Source organism: Moschus berezovskii, chromosome 4 (genome assembly GCF_049115385.1).
Source record: "Moschus berezovskii isolate FMDL1 chromosome 4, NW_MosBer_1.0, whole genome shotgun sequence".
Lineage (NCBI taxonomy): Eukaryota > Metazoa > Chordata > Mammalia > Artiodactyla > Moschidae > Moschus > Moschus berezovskii.
The window spans coordinates 21,901,557-21,917,390 of record NC_142463.1 but is presented as its reverse complement, the minus strand read 5'-3'; the positions used below and the strand labels follow the sequence as shown (position 1 = coordinate 21,917,390).

The window sequence follows — 15,834 nt, the reverse complement described above, 5'->3', positions numbered from 1 at the left end:
GGAACCTGGAATGTCAGGTCCATGAATCAAGGCAAATTGGAAGTGGTCAAACAGGAGATGGCAAGGGTGAATGTCGACATTCTAGGAATCAGTGAACTAAAATGGACTGGAATGGGTGAATTTAACTCAGATGACCATTATATCTACTACTGTGGGCAGGAATCCCTTAGAAGAAATGGAGTAGCCATCATGGTCAACAAAAGAGTCCAAAATGCAGTACTTGGATGCAATCTCAAAAACGATAGAATGATCTCTGTTCGTTTCCAAGGCAAACCATTCAGTATCACAGTCATCCAAGCCTATGCCCCAACCACTAATGCTGAAGAAGCTGAAGTTGAATGGTTCTATGAAGACCTACAAGACCTTTTAGAACTAACACCCAAAAAAGATGTCCTTTTCATTATAGGGGACTGGAATGTAAAAGTAGGAAGTCAAGAAACACCTGGAGTAACAGGCAAATTTGGCCTTGGAGTACAGAATGAAGCAGGGCAAAGGCTAACAGAGTTCTGCCAAGAGAACGCACTGGTCATAGCAAACACCCTCTTCCAACAACACAAGAGAAGACTCTGCACATGGACATCACCAGATGGTCAACACCGAAATCAGATTGATTATATTCTTTGCAGCTAAAGATGTAGAAGCTCTATACAGTCAGCAAAAACAAGACAGGGAGCTGACTGTGCGTGGCTCAGATCATGAACTCCTTATTGCCAAATTCAGACTTAAATTGAAGAAAGTAGGAAAACCACTAGACCATTCAGGTATGACCTAAATCAAATCCCTTATGATTATACAATGGAAGTGAGAAATATATTTAAGGGACTAGATCTGATAGACTGAGTGTCTGATGAACTATGGACAGAGGTTCGTGACATTGTACAGGAGACAGGGATCAAGGCCATCCCCATGGAAAAGAAATACAAAAAAGCAAAATGGCTGTCTGAGGAGGACTTACAAATAGCTGTGAAAAGAAGAGACGCGAAAAACAAAGGAGAAAAGGAAAGATATAAGCATCTGAATGCAGGGTTCCAAAGAATAGCAAGGAGAGATAAGAAATTTAACATTTAATTTCCCCGTAATGTTCTGCATTTTGTGTTTTCATCATAATTAGGCAATAACAAGAGAATGTGAATAATTTTTTCATTAAGTTCTGTGTAGATGCCTCCAAATCCACTCCTGTTTCCTCCAATATTTAAATATTAATATTTTTGGTGTGGGCCATGATACAAACAGGTTTGATAACTACTGCTCTACAGAAAGCCCTTTTGTATCTTAGATGATTTCTAATCTGCTTATCTGTATGTCCTTATAATATCTGTATTTGTGTGTCTCCATATGTATGCATGCGTAGGTGTGTCTTGCAAGTTTCTTGGAACAAATGTATTTTATATTTAACATTAGTTCCAGGCACTGTCTTAAGTGCTTTACATATGTTAACAATATTAATCATCATCACAAAACAATGAGATAGGTTTTTTTTTAATCTTCATTTTACAGATAACCCTGACATAGAACAGTAACTTGCCCAAAGTCATACTGCTACTCAGTGGTGGAGCTGAGGAAGGATTAATTAATGGCCTGATAAATATTCTTTATTTTGGTGTTCATGAAAAGTAGTGGTGAACTGCGTAAAAACTTAATCAATTTCAACTTTCATTTATGTTTTGCTAAAACTATTTATTTTCGAATGAAGCTTCTTTTCTTTTCTTTTTTAATTGGGATAAGAATACTTAACAAGATCTACCTATTTAAATGTTCAAGTGCACAATATTGTTCACTATAGGTACTATGCTGCACAGCAGATCTTTAGATCTTATTCATCTTGCATAACTACTTTATACCCATTGAACAGTCCCCCAGGGGGTCCTTTTTTTTTTTTAATGTATGTCCATGTTTACTCTGTTCCTCCATTTATTCCTATGTTGCCTGAATATTTTTAGCTTGTCATCACTATGACAATCACTATGCAAAAAGCCATGCCATATATGCTATAAAATGTTAAGTGCCCACTTGCTGTGTTACATTTCTACTAATAAAAGCTGCATATAATAAAAATGGTGTAATATATAGAAAGGGCTTCTCTTGTGGCTCAGCTGGTAAAGAATCCGCCCACAATGTGGGAGACCTGGGTTCAATCCCTGAGTTGGGAAGATCCCATGGAGAAGGGAAAGGCTAACCACTCCAGTATTCTGGCCTGGAGAATTCCACGTACCGTATAGTTCATGAGGTCACAAAGAGTCGGACATGACTGAGTGACTCTCACTTTCACCTATATATAAAAATTCAGATAAGACTATTACTGTGGATGTAGCAAACTCTTCTATAGGAATTGTTTCATTTGAACAGTGTTCCTATAAAAGCTCCATTAAGAACAAGAATTCTTTCTCTTTTCACACTGAGACCTATTCCTCAGAGAGACAGAATACAACTATGACAGTGTATGGACTTGGACAATCCAAACTCAAGAAATACCTGTATGCTGATGCAATATCTTGTTTATCTCCCGCAAGCGGTGGCCCAGAGGGCTTAATTTGAAAATTAGGTCATAGTGATAAAAGAAATTGTACACGCGTCGCATAAGGATATTGCTGCCTTCACTTGTTGCTTTTACATAATAATCATGGGAGCTAGAAGAGAGAGTGGAGATAATATGTCAATAAATGGCTTAGGTAATGCAAACGAAGTTTTTTTTCCCCTTCCTGTAACTGACCTGTCTGTTTGGCAGTTGGTTTCCCAGCTGAAAATACATTTCATGAGTACATCCAGGGTCATCAAGCTGATGGGCTCATAGATATCCAGAAGTATATCCTGAGAGCCACACATCTTCTCCCACTTATCCTGGTAAAGGAGGTCAAGATTAACAACATCATCATCACCAAAATGCTTTTATCTGAAAGTTCCTCCCTGACACTTCTCTTACCATGTGACAGAGGCAATTTTAACTTAGCAGAGGTCAAAGGTCATATAAGTAAATGTTAACCTGAAATAGCTGCCCCTTATTTCACCAGTAAAATGGGTTTATTTAGGCACAGCAAGGAATTGAAATTCAGGACATGCAATCATGGTGGGTGCGTGCTCAGTTGTGTACAACTCTTTGTGATCCCATGGACTGTAGCCCACCAGGCTCCTCTGTTCATGAGATTTCCCAGGCAAGAATACTGGAGTGGGTTGCCATTTCCTCCTCCAGGGGATCTTCCTGACTTCAGGGATCAAACCCGTGTCTCCTGTATCTCTTGCATTGTCAGTCAGTCAGTTCAGTCTCTCAGTCGTGTCTGACTCTTTGCAACCCCATGAATCGCAGCATGCCAGGCCTCCCTGTCCATCACCAAGTCCCAGAGTTCACCCAAACTCATGTGCATCGAGTTGGTGATGCCATCCAGCCATCTCATCCTCTGTCATCCCCTTCTCCTCCCATCCCCAATCCCTCCCAGCATCAGGGTCTTTTTCAATGAGTCAACTCTTCTCATGAGGTGGCCAAAGTATTGGAGTTTCAGCTTTAGCATCAGTCCTACTTGCATTGTAGGTGGATTCTTTACCACTGAGTCACCTGGGCAAGTCAGGAGTACAAAGGACAGGACAGTTACAGAGGAGAAGGAGGAGTTGGGGGAGCCATTATAAACAAAGATTCCGTTGAAGGAAACTGGGAGATTAGAGTGCAGCGGTTTTTCATTGTCCAGGTTGTGATAGTCTCATTAACCGGGCTAATGAAAAAGGGGTAAGGAGAAATTCTTCTTTTCTTTTGTGGGATAGCAAAGCAGTAACCTTCTTCCTGTTGGACATGCAAAGGTAGGTTTCTTCCGATTGGGTCTGCAATTGACCTCTAGTGATAGGACGTGAGAGCTCCCCTTTCTGGCTTCCTGACTCCGTTTTAAATGAGATTTCTGTTTACTAATTTTCACATAAATAAGCCAAGTGCTTACTTGGCATGAGGAAGGGAAAAACACACCCAACTAAATGAGAAAAAGCATGGAACAAACCAGATATCTGGTAATGGCTGAGGTAAGTACCTCTGGCCTTCCAATTATTATCACAACTCTTGTTTTAGAACAGATCAGGGTTCCAGTAAAACAGATAATCTCACACAAACCCATAATTATAAGGGTTCTCCCCAGGGCTTCTTCCTTCTTTAGTCCCCAGATTGCTAGATACCCCACCTATCACTACTCTCAACCACTATAGCTACACTTAAAAATAAACTTGGAATTAAAAATAATTTTTTTTGATTTAGAAGTGGGGAACAGAGATAAGCAGTGAATAGGAGCAGCTGTTGGGAGGTGGCTCTCAGCCAAGCACTGCCTGTGTCTACTCTACTTCTGCCCCCAAATGACCCACTTCCACTACCCTAGATGTTTTGTGCCTTAAACTGTCACAAAGTTCCCTGCTGAAAATGTATTCATCACGATAAGCATTCTTTGTATAAAAAATACAAATAAATCTACATGTTTTAAGTTTAGATCAAGCTATATATGTTGAGCACCCATGCCTACAGCTGGGTGCTAAGGATTTGGAGGCCACAGAAAAAAAGGCGAAGAAATTGAAAAAAATCTTTTACCCAAGTGTCAATTGTTTAGTCAGTTGCTTTCATCCTGAGGGCTTCCCAGGTGGCACTAGTGGTAAGGAATCCACCTGCCAATACAGGAGATGCAAGAGACACAGGTTTGATCCCTGGGGTGGGAAGATTCACTGGAGTAGGAAATGGCAACCCTTTCCAGGATTCTTACCTGGAAAAGTCCATGGACAGAGAAGCCTGGTGGGCTACATCCAGGGGGATGCAAGGAGTCAGACATGGCTGAGGATTATGTAAGTTTTACTGAGTACAAAAAGTGAGTTTGCTAATATAATATTGTTAATCAATTATATTTCAATGAGAATTCTGTAAAAATAAAATAATGAAACCTACAGGAATACCAAAAAAAGGGAGTCTAGAAGAAATGAGAACAAAAGAGGCTCTCCGGAGATACTTTGCAACAAAGTAGGGGAGGAGATATAACAGAAGTCTTGGGAAAATACGCAATTGAGAAGCAAGAAAGATAGAAATGGTTCATCAATCTGTTGATAAACTCAAATATCATCACAGGCTGATTTGCAATTGTGCATAAAACTGCACAGCACCAGACTTGGAAAGTATAGCCTGTACTTCTAGGTTTCTGCCTTGAGAAAGTACAATGGACATTTTCATCACAATCCCAGTCAATTTCAGGTTAAATCCACTTTTGTGAGCTTGGCTGAGGACCCAGCCAACCAGGCAGTAACAGTGGTTCTCTCTTGGGAAAGGGATGGGTTTGCTGATGTAGGGGGAGGGCAACTTTGGCTCTGTTTGTGGTGTTTGAAGCATTATGATGAAACTGTATTAATGAATAATTTGTCTTATTTTCAAGTGTGTACAATTTAAAAATCAAAAATATGCCATGTACAAGTGGAATTTTGAAATAGAACTCATTTATAAATCAGGGACCACCCACAGGAATATTCTGCAACATCCTTCTGCCCCTTTGAACGAGCACAGGTCAGCTCCTAATGATACTCCACTGCCTGCAAGAGGAAACTCACATCTGCGACTTCAATGCAGACACATTCTTTCTAGGTCCTTTATGGCCTTCCAGCAAGTCTATTCCAACCTTCAAACTTTTACTCCTGCTAACTCATTGTGCCTAAGGTGCCCTCATCTATATTATCCACATATTCAAGTCCAGCTCATATTTCATAGTAGATTTAAGTGTCCTCTGAATCTGAAGCTATTATAGCTGCTTCTAGTTTCCTTATTTGTCACCACAGAACTTATCATCTGAATCTTACCACTTGGTACTTGGTTTACTGCCATAAGATCTTAAAATATACCTAAGATGGATGACCAGATCTTCATCTCTTATCATCCAAAGAACAAGAGCAAAGGCTTACATGGACACTCATTGCTTGGTGGGTACTTGTATATTGGCTAATTTCTATAAATCATCCCCATTTGACTTTCACTACCCACTAAACAGATATCTGATACATTCGCTGTAGTGTTTTGCAACACGCCAGAGCACCTTCATCCCTTCCCTTACCAGCATGATGTTCACAGATTGCGCCATCACATCGACAAACGATTTCAAGGTATTAAAATGGAATCCAGGAGTTAGGAGGCGACGGTGCTGAGACCATTTGGGTCCATTCAAATTCACTAGTCCTTTTCCTTGAGAAATAAAAGGCACAAAACCACATGCCATTTTATTAGGTGAGACGGGGAAGGACAGGTGAGGAACACAGGCATCATGGAGTGACTGCTGGTGCACAGACAGGGGGACACAGTGAATGTCAAAGCAGTGCTCGGACATTAAGGATGAAGTGAGTTTTGGTGCTTACAACTGGGACGGATGTATTTAGCACTGTAAGAAAGACCCTGTACTAATTAAGTTATGTAACCTCCCTGGAGTCTGGTTTTCTCAATGAGAAACTGTGATAATAAATACCTACTTCACTGGGTCACTGCAGATTAAATGAAGGCATATACATAAGGCACCTAGCTTGGTCTCAGTAAAGGCACAACAAATATTTATCTCCTATGTATTCAAAACCAATCCATAAACTGCTGTCTGAACACAAAATTCATAAGCAACTAGATAAGAGTTTTAAGTCTGTCTTTGGCTATCCTCTGCTTCAGTGTTAGTCTGTGCTTCATACCTGTAAGTGATACAAAGTGAAAAGACTCATCAAACCTAAAGCCTCATAATCTTCTGCTACCAGAGAGGTAAAGATTTGGCTTTAAAAGGACCTTAAAGTTTATTAGTATATAATTGCCATCATTCATTGGGTGCTTATAACGTGCCACGCTTGCGATAGATACATGCTCCAATGCTGATATAATGCCAGCCGCTACACTAAAATGGCTAAAATGAAAATATTAGTAGTATAGATCTACCATATTCTCAGTGATTTTGAACTCTAATTTGAGTGTTTCATTCAGTCCTCACAATAGCCCAGAGATGTTACTCTCATCTTTATTTTCAAAGATGAGGAAACAGAGGCTTAGAGAAATTAGATGACTTCTCCAAGATCACTCAACTAGTCAGTGGGGATAGGGGAAGGGCAGGATTCAAATTCAAGTAGCTCTGAATCCAAAACCTATATTCTTTCATTTAATTCCTTCCTTGTCTAACATAAATAGCAATTATATAACTAAAAAGCTTAATTTGTAATTAAGCTTGGAATTTGTAATTAAGCATGGAATATTTTCAAACTGCAGTTTGAAGCAAAACTTTACTGATTTGCATACGGAAATACAGAAACTCCAAAAAGAAAGGGAAAGATCCGAGAAAACAAGAAAGAATAAAATAAAAAATGTGGATGGTAAGGCTGCAGTTTTAAAGACAAAAGATGGGACAGATTTACAGACAGGCTGTCTTGCAAATGAGACTTTGGCAGAGAAATTGACAAGGAGGGTTCCTAGGAAGTTGCACTGTGCTGACCTTAGGGCTTCCTCTTGACTTTCCCCCTAGAAAACTCGTAGTATAGATCTACCATATTCTCAGTGATTTTGAACTCTAATTTGAGTTTTCTTGGCAAGCTCTACTAGACAAATGGGGCTCAAGAAAGAGTGGGTTACCTCCTTCATTTGCACATACATACCAACAGTTGGAATCAGGAACCTATACAAGAACCTGGACTTGGGATCTGCAGAGTCAAGCAGAGGAAACAAAAGACAACATTAGAGGAAAATCACTGAAGTTGGGGAAGATTCTCTTCATTTGCCTAAACTAACCACAAACAGTGAGCAAAAGGGAGCCTGGGGCTCACTCCCTACAGCCGTTGGCTGTCTTGGCTCAGGAAGCTGACAACAGCAGCTCCAGGAGGCAGGCAGTTACACAAATCCAGATTCTTTCCTTGTTTCCACTTCCTCCAGCAGAAACAGAGATTGCCCAAAGATTGCAAAGTGTCCAGAACAGGAGTTGGGACAATATATCACATCTTTTTTGGAAAGCAAATTAACTATTAGAGGTGGGACCTGCAGAACCTGGAGAAGGAGAACCCTCCTGAACTCTAACATGAGGATGTTTTACAGCTCTTGTCCTTTACAAGATGAAGATGAGACAAATCAGAACTGTGGGACTGGGAGACATGGAGGCTTTCAGGGGAAGGCTGCTTTTATAAGGTTTTACTAAGGGTAAGGGAGGTAAACGGGGCTTCCCAGGTGGTGCTAGTGGTAAAGAACACACGTGGCAATGCAGGAGACTTAAGAGACGTGGGTTCAATCCCTGGGTTGAGAAGATCCCCTGGAGAAGAACATGGCAACTTGTATTCTTTCCTGGAGAATCCCATGGACAGAGGAGCCTGACAGGCTACAGTCCATGCGGTTGCAAAGAGTCAGACACGACTGAAGCGACTCAGCACACACATGCATGGAAGGGAAGTAATAGCACAAAGAAGCTGAGCCTATCATTAGCTTTACAAAGTTGGGATAGCAAAAACTGGACATTTGAATTTTGTGGTATGAGATAATCTACCCTGGGAACATTTCTCCTGTAGACTTTATACTTAAGAAAGGGGCTGAGGTGGGGAGTATTACTGATGTTGAAGTCACAAAACCAAGAGACGAAAGGAAAGCCCTGGAGATCTGATGGTACCTTCTAGGCTTTAAGATACACTGCCCTAAAACGGTCCATGGAAGTCTGAACAAGACAAGGGACTAGGTGGACGTGGGAATCCCCTTCAGGATTGGTGGGAAACCTCTCCACACTTCCGCCAGTGTCTCTTAAAGGCCCAAAACCAATCTTTGCTTCAGAATTCCTTTAGAATCCTGCTTGTGGGTTGTGTCATATCACTCCTAGGAGGATTAAGACTCCGAGATTCATCTCTTTTCTTACCTGTTCTACTCAGAAATGTCTTTGCATAGTCTGGATCATAGATATAGAGAAATGCCTGAAAGGGCCCAATCCAGCGAGGAAAGGCACAAGGGTATTTTTCTACAGTCTTCTCAAGGTTCTCCATTTTATTATCTTCAAAGAACTGCAATGAACAAGTGAAAGAAATGAGAGAAGTCAGCCAGTCTGGACTCACCCCCATCTACAGACACAAGTTGAGCTCAGGTACTGGATGAGGTCCCACAGGTAGAGGGGTTTGACCCTTTTTCTGGAAGTGAGTGAACACACTTTCCTTGGGATTTCTAAGCCTAGAGTATAATTTTCTAACCAAACAGTATATTCATCTTTTCAATATAATATGTTGTATCACCAGACAATGTTCCTGTTGAATGATATATTTTGTGAACTGTTTCCCCAAGTGAGAAGGTGCAGTGAATAGAGTCACGCACTCTGCCTCACTCGCCAGCATCACGCACCTAGATTAGGAGTGGAGTCCGGAAGCTGAAAAAAATGTTTTTAGGTGGGAAGGAAAAAACGTTAGTATATTGAACATGACCCACCATCCAGCTCACCATTCTGCTTCTATAAATACTGATGACTGATTTTTTCTCATGACTTAATAGTAAATGCTCTCTAAAAATCTTCCAATTCCATCTGCCAAGAAAACCCTTTTCCCTTGTAATAGTAGAAGGTGCATTTACATAGGTGTGTAAATCTGGCTGCTGCTGCTATGTCACTTCAGTCGTGTCTGACTCTGTGTGACCCCATAGACGGCAGCCCACCAGGCTCCCCCATCCCTGGGATTCTCCAGGCAAGAACACTGGAGTGGGTTGCATTTCCTTCTCCAATGCATGAAAGTGAAAAGTGAAAGTGCAGTCACTCAGTTGTGTCCGACTCTTAGTGACCCCATGGACTACAGCCTACCAGGCTCCTCCGTCATGGGATTTGCCAGGCAAGAGTACTGGAGTGGCTTGCCATTGCCTTCTCTGGTGTAAATCTTGAAGCAAGCTCAAAAACAAAACTCTCAGCTTCCAACATTTATACATTAGTGTATAAATACTGCCATCAGAGATGAACTTCTTGCCTTGATAAGCAGATTACTATGGCTCATTTAAATAGTTCTTCTGAGGTCGGAAGGCAGGTGGGCCTTGGGCTGAGCCACTGCACACATGTGCAGAAAAGATCCTCAGGGGTCAGGGAAGGGAGGAGGCACCAGTCCATATGTCCTGCTAACCTCACAGAGACTCTTGCGTGAATCCATCTTGGTTAAAAGATATGCATGCACATCTGAAGGACCCTGAATCAGATCAGATATGAACAATAAGCAAGATTATTGGCCAGAGGAAACCTACAAGGTGACTGGCCAGAGGAAACCTGGAAAATCCACCCCCTCATATAAGCAATTTAAGTCACCCCTAAAGCACGACTCTCTGAGCCCACACATGTGTTCTTTTCACATGTACTCTGCTTCTAATAAACACTTTACCCACCTTACTATCTTTTGCTCTTTGATGAATTCTTTCTTCAAAGAAGACAAGGACTGAAGTCCCATTTTAAGCCCACTGGCTTTCAGGGTCTAGTGGTTAAGGATTCAACACTCTCACAACCATGACCCAGATTTGATTCCTGGCCAAGGATCTAAGATCCTGCTTCAAGTTACTGCACCCCAGAGCCCCCCCACATCACTTCTAAATCACTGACAATAAGATCCATTTATATCTGCTTGTTGTATAAAGTGTGAGGGTAGAGAGGCACCTCTGTGTGTATCTGGATGTGCCTAGCTATGCATTTGAGCACAATTGTGAGGGGCCTGACTTGCAAAGAAATCTTTAAAAAATTTTTTTAAATTTTTATTTATTTATTTAAGTTTTTGGCTGTGCTGGGTCTTCATGGCTATGTCCGAGATTTCTCTAGTTGTGGAGAGCAGGGGCTACTCTTCGTTATGAAGAAAGAATTCATAAGGACTGGATTCCATCTTAGGCCTGTTCATGCTGATCATGCTCGGCTACCTCTCCAATGGACACTGAACTCTGTGCTTAGTGCCTATGGAAACTACAATAGAAAGATAAGACCCCCTCTAGATAGGGGAATCTTGAAGAGCACATCCAGGTTACTCATCACCTAAGAGAAAACATACTCTAATTACCCCTGCCTCTGGACAGGTCTTAGATTCTTTCCGTATCTATTGGAATGTAATCACAGGCTTATTGATTATTAACTGTTTGAACACCTAACACATGAATGATGGGGTTATTGTGATTGTATTTACCCTTCCTTTGTTTTATGTAAGTCTCAAGGAAATTGGGGTGGTAGGTTCGATGTACACATAGGGTATAAAAGATTTTCACAAATTGTGGTCGGGGTCCTTGGCTAAGAGGAGACTCTGCCTTGGGCCCGCCAGTGTAATAAACTGCACTCCACTATCTGCATTGTCCTTCTGAGTGAGTTTGTTTCCTGGAACGTGTGGCTACAACAGTTGCAGTGTGCAGGCTTCTCATTATGGTGCGCTTGCTTCTCCTGTTGCAGAGCATGGGCTCTAGGGTGTGCGGGCTTCAGTAGTTGTGGTACACAGGCTTAGTTAGCCCTCAGTATGTGGAATCATCCTAGAGGAGGGACTAGGGACTGAGTCTCTCCGCTGCATTGTGTCCCCTGCATTGACAGGTAGACTCTTAACCTTTGTACAGCTAGGGAAGTCCTGTAAAGAAATCTTAAAGCTGGCAAATTCTTTCTTGTGTGACCAATCAGAATTTGCTGTGTGATTGTGAAAAGGTGGAAAACTTCAGCTCCCAATTTCCTGTTACCAGCTAGTAGCTCTAAGCCATGAAATAAATGTTCCGTGGATGGATACTTTAGGGCCCCGAAAACATTTGAGACTCCTAAAATCTAGTTCCTGAAATACTGCAGTCTCTATTTTGCTAACATTCCCATAATCAAGCCAGTGATAAGAGCCCACTGACAGTGCAAATGGTGTTTCCTAACGATGTAAATATTTATTCATTTGCAAACAATAAACAGATAAGTATTTATTAAGTGCCTATTATATGTGACAGGTCATAGAGATGCAGAGAAATATAAAACAGGCAAGTTCTTTGCCCTGGTGGAAAGTGCAACTTAATATAAGGATTATTTTTTTATATTTGAAATTGTCATGGACATCTTCAGCCATAAGCTTTCTGGTTGTACTTTTAGTAACTCTTGTCTGGAAAAAAAGGAAAGAAAGCTATTGTGAATTCTGTAATATATGAATTTATATTTCTTCATCCACAAAACTGAACACATTTGAATTTATGTATCACATGTATTTAGGAAAGATCCTCAGAAATATTAAAAAAAGAGCTTAGTCCCCTGAGATATAGTAATAGCTAATATTTACCAAGCACTATGATGAGCTAGGTGCTGCTGTCGACAGAAAAAAAATTGCACAGTCTGAAAGTTGAGAATTATATTTTAGATGGCGGACAAAACTGAGGACTTAAGCCCAGGATGCAGCCTCTCAGATAGCTCTGAGAGACTGCTCTGAAGAGGTGAAGGAGAAGTCAGGATATATAGGAGTTTTTGCAACAAAGACCAGGTAGTCAAAACTTCAAAAGATTACTGTTATTCTTTACTCTTTACATCAGGAACCCTATAAAGCAGATACAATTGCAATCTCATTTTACAGATGAGGAAATTGAGCCTTAGAGAAGTTAAGTAATCTCTTCCAGATTGTGTTAAGAAATGAAACCTGAAGTGGTCCATTTTCAGAACCAAGTAGCTGGCCTTGGGTGGAAAATTATTAACAAACAGTTTTCCACTCAGAGCTAGCTAGTTTTGTTTTAAAAATTACTGGCAAGCTAGTCTTGCCTAACAGCTTACACCTGAAGAGTCCCTAAGCTAACAGGATGTCTGGGACGGGATAAACAAAAATCCTTGTTGAGAAATGTGGATTTAGGATAGGAAGGGAGAAGAAACAATACCCTATGAGACTTGGGCAATTCTGGGAAGACTGTAACTGCATAGGACTCACCTAAGGAGGAACCAAGGAGAGATCTGCAAGCCAGGGAATAAGTGCTTGCTGTCCCGGGTGTGCCTGCCCACCAGACACCCGGTCTTGCAAGACTGTCCTTATAAGTCTTGCTTTCACTGTGCTTCGTGTCTCTGAGTCCATCCCTTGGTTTTGGGCGGGTTGAGTGTGTTTCTCACAGATTGTATAGCCAGCCACTAGTAGTAAGGATTCAAACTTGCATTGAATTATGGAGCCCAAGAACTACTTAGTTACACAGACTTTCCCTGAATTATGTATAAGGATACACACACACCCCCTCATAAACTAGTGGTGTTTACCCACATAAACACTAGGTCCTCCAGACTGACTGAGATACACTGTTCTACTGAATAAATGTCAGTGTACCTAGTTGGTTCTTTATAGTCAACAGATCTTTGAATGAATCAATTTATTTAGCAACTAATATATGTGTGCATTCAACAAAGTAGTTTTTAAAAATTAAAATATAGTTGATTTACAATGGTGTGTTAACTTCTGCTCTTTAGCCAAGTGACTCAGTTATATATATATATATATACACTTTCTTTTTCTGTTTTTTTCCATTATAGTTTATCTTCAGTTCAGTTCAGTTCAGTTCAGTCACTCAGTCGTGTCCGACTCTTTGCGACCCCATGAATCACAGCACTCCAGGCCTCCCTGTCCATCACCAACTCCTGGAGTTCACTCAAACTCACATCCATCGAGTCGGTGATGCCATCCAGCCATCTCATTCGCTGTCATCCCCTTCTCCTCCTGCCCACAATCCTTTAGGATACTGAATATAGTACCCTGTGCTATACAGTAGTACCCTGTTGCTTATCCATTCTGTATATAATAGTTTGCATGCACTAAACCCAAACTCCCAGTCCATCCCTCCCCCACAGCAACCACAAGTCTATTCTCTATGTCTGAGTCTGTTTCTGTTTCATAGATAGGTTCATTTGTGTCATATTTTAGCTTCTACATACATGTGATTTCATATTTTATTGTCTTTCTCTTTCTGACTTACTTCACTTAGTATTGTAACAAGGAAGAACAAAATCTGGTTCCATATTGGATCTGCATCTTTTACTTTAACCTTTGCTTTCCATTGCTTTTGTTACTATAATCACTAAAAGGATGATATCCATAGCTATGAGTATACATAACACCTGCCTCAGGGAACCTTGCCCTTCTGCCTGAATTTTAAACTAAAGTGGTTTTGTTGAGCTCACAGGGAAGCAACCTGACCCCGCCCACCTGTGAACAGCTGCAGGAAAGAAGAAATTTACACATCCCCTCCTGAAGCTGGCCAAACTAGGAGATATTTTGCAAGATTTGTGGCCTTTTTACTTCTCCACCTCCTCCCCATCTCTGTTCTATGAAAGAGATAAGTATCCAGACCTCTATAAGATGGGACTCTAGAACTCTAGTCTGCCACCTTCTTGGACACACAGTTTTTCTACTATTCCTTGCCTCTGCGCCTTGCCTCCTGATTTATTGGCCTGTGTGTGGTGAGCAGACTGAGCTAGGACTCGGTAACAGTATGATAATCTCTCGTTCCATCCGTGTTGCTGCAAATGGCTTTATTTCATTCTTTTTTTGTGGTTGAGTAGCATCCTATTATATAATGTACCACATATTCTTTATCCATTCATCTGTTGATAAACAGATTGTTTCCATGTCTTGGCTATTGTGAATACTGCAGCTATGAACACAGGCATGCATTATCATTTGAGATTATACTTTTGCTCGGATATACACACAGCAGTGGAATTGCTCGATCCTATGGTAATTCTATTTTTAGTTTTGGAGAACCCCCATACTGCTTTTTAAAAAGTCTTCATTTATTTATTTAATTTGGGCAGTGTTGGGTCTTTGCTGCTGTGTGGGCTTCTCTTTAGTTGCAGTGTGTGGGCTTCTCATTGCCGTGGCTTCTCTTGCTGTGGAGCATGGGTTCTAGGCATGTGGGCTTCAGTGGTTGTGGCATTGGGACTCAGTAGTTGCAGTTCCTGGGCTCTAGAGCACAGGCTCAGTTGCTCTGGGGCCTATGGAATCTTCCCCTGCCCGCCCGCCCCCACCCCAATACTGTTTTCCATAGTGGCTGCAGCAACGAATGTTCTCACCAACAGTATAGGTGGGTTCCCTTTTCTCTATACCCTCTCCAGCAACAAAGTAGCTATTGAACACCTACTATGAGTCAAGAATTGGGTTTATAGTGGTGAACAAAGACTCTCCTCTCACAGATCCTATATTCTAGTGGGGAGAAGGGGAGTATGGATGAAAAATGTTGCCTGCCATATCAGCAAACAAAGAATGTTGCAGCCATCAAGCCATCAGTCACTACTGCTGTCCCCTCACCGTGAGCCTGACTATTGGGAACTCAGGATGGGGAAGAACATATGCTAGCTGTAGATAGCCAAGGTGCACATCAAAGGAATAATTTCAATGAATCCAAACACTTGAATTTTCCCATACACAGAAAAGCGCTAAACTCCTTATGTTAAGATATGTACTTTTCTTCATTTTATTATTATTATTATTTTGGCCACACCACACAACTTGTAAGACCTTAGTTCTCTAACCAGGGATGGAACCCATGTTCCTTGCAGTGGAAATGCAAAGTTCTAATCACTAGATCACCAGGGAATTCCCCTGGTTTTCTTTAATTAATAGTAATTTTTGATGTTCCACCTACGTGATCTTTATTGCAGAACTCCTTCATACCCTGGTTCCTTGCTTACCTTTTTGGAGCAGTCTCTCAGAGCTATGTGGCTTGAAGTCCTCAGAAAGTCCACCAAATTAAACATAAGGAGCTTATATTTCATTTAACACTTACATAGCACTTACAAAGTGCCAGACATGGTCTCAGTTCTTTTCAAATATCTAATAAATTTATCTTCTGAAAAAGTCAATAAAATATCAGTAATTATATTACATGTAAATAACCTAATTATTTCAAGTAAAAGACAAAAGGTGTCAGATTATATT

General features: G+C 41.0%; 1 protein-coding gene across 2 annotated transcripts in view; it reads right to left on the bottom strand.

Annotated features, from left to right (window-relative positions):
* The window catches only part of CYP4X1 (cytochrome P450 family 4 subfamily X member 1), a 47,920-nt gene that overhangs the window by 18,707 nt on the left and 13,379 nt on the right, over window positions 1-15,834 (bottom strand). For both annotated transcript variants that reach the window (XM_055402708.2, XM_055402709.2), the window contains exons 2-6: window positions 8,844-8,985; window positions 7,609-7,653; window positions 6,048-6,175; window positions 2,711-2,838; window positions 2,473-2,627 (exon numbers count right to left, since the gene is read on the bottom strand). In XM_055402708.2, coding sequence (XP_055258683.2) covers window positions 2,473-2,627; window positions 2,711-2,838; window positions 6,048-6,175; window positions 7,609-7,653; window positions 8,844-8,985 — 598 coding nt within the window. The remainder of the gene's footprint in view (window positions 1-2,472; window positions 2,628-2,710; window positions 2,839-6,047; window positions 6,176-7,608; window positions 7,654-8,843; window positions 8,986-15,834) is intronic.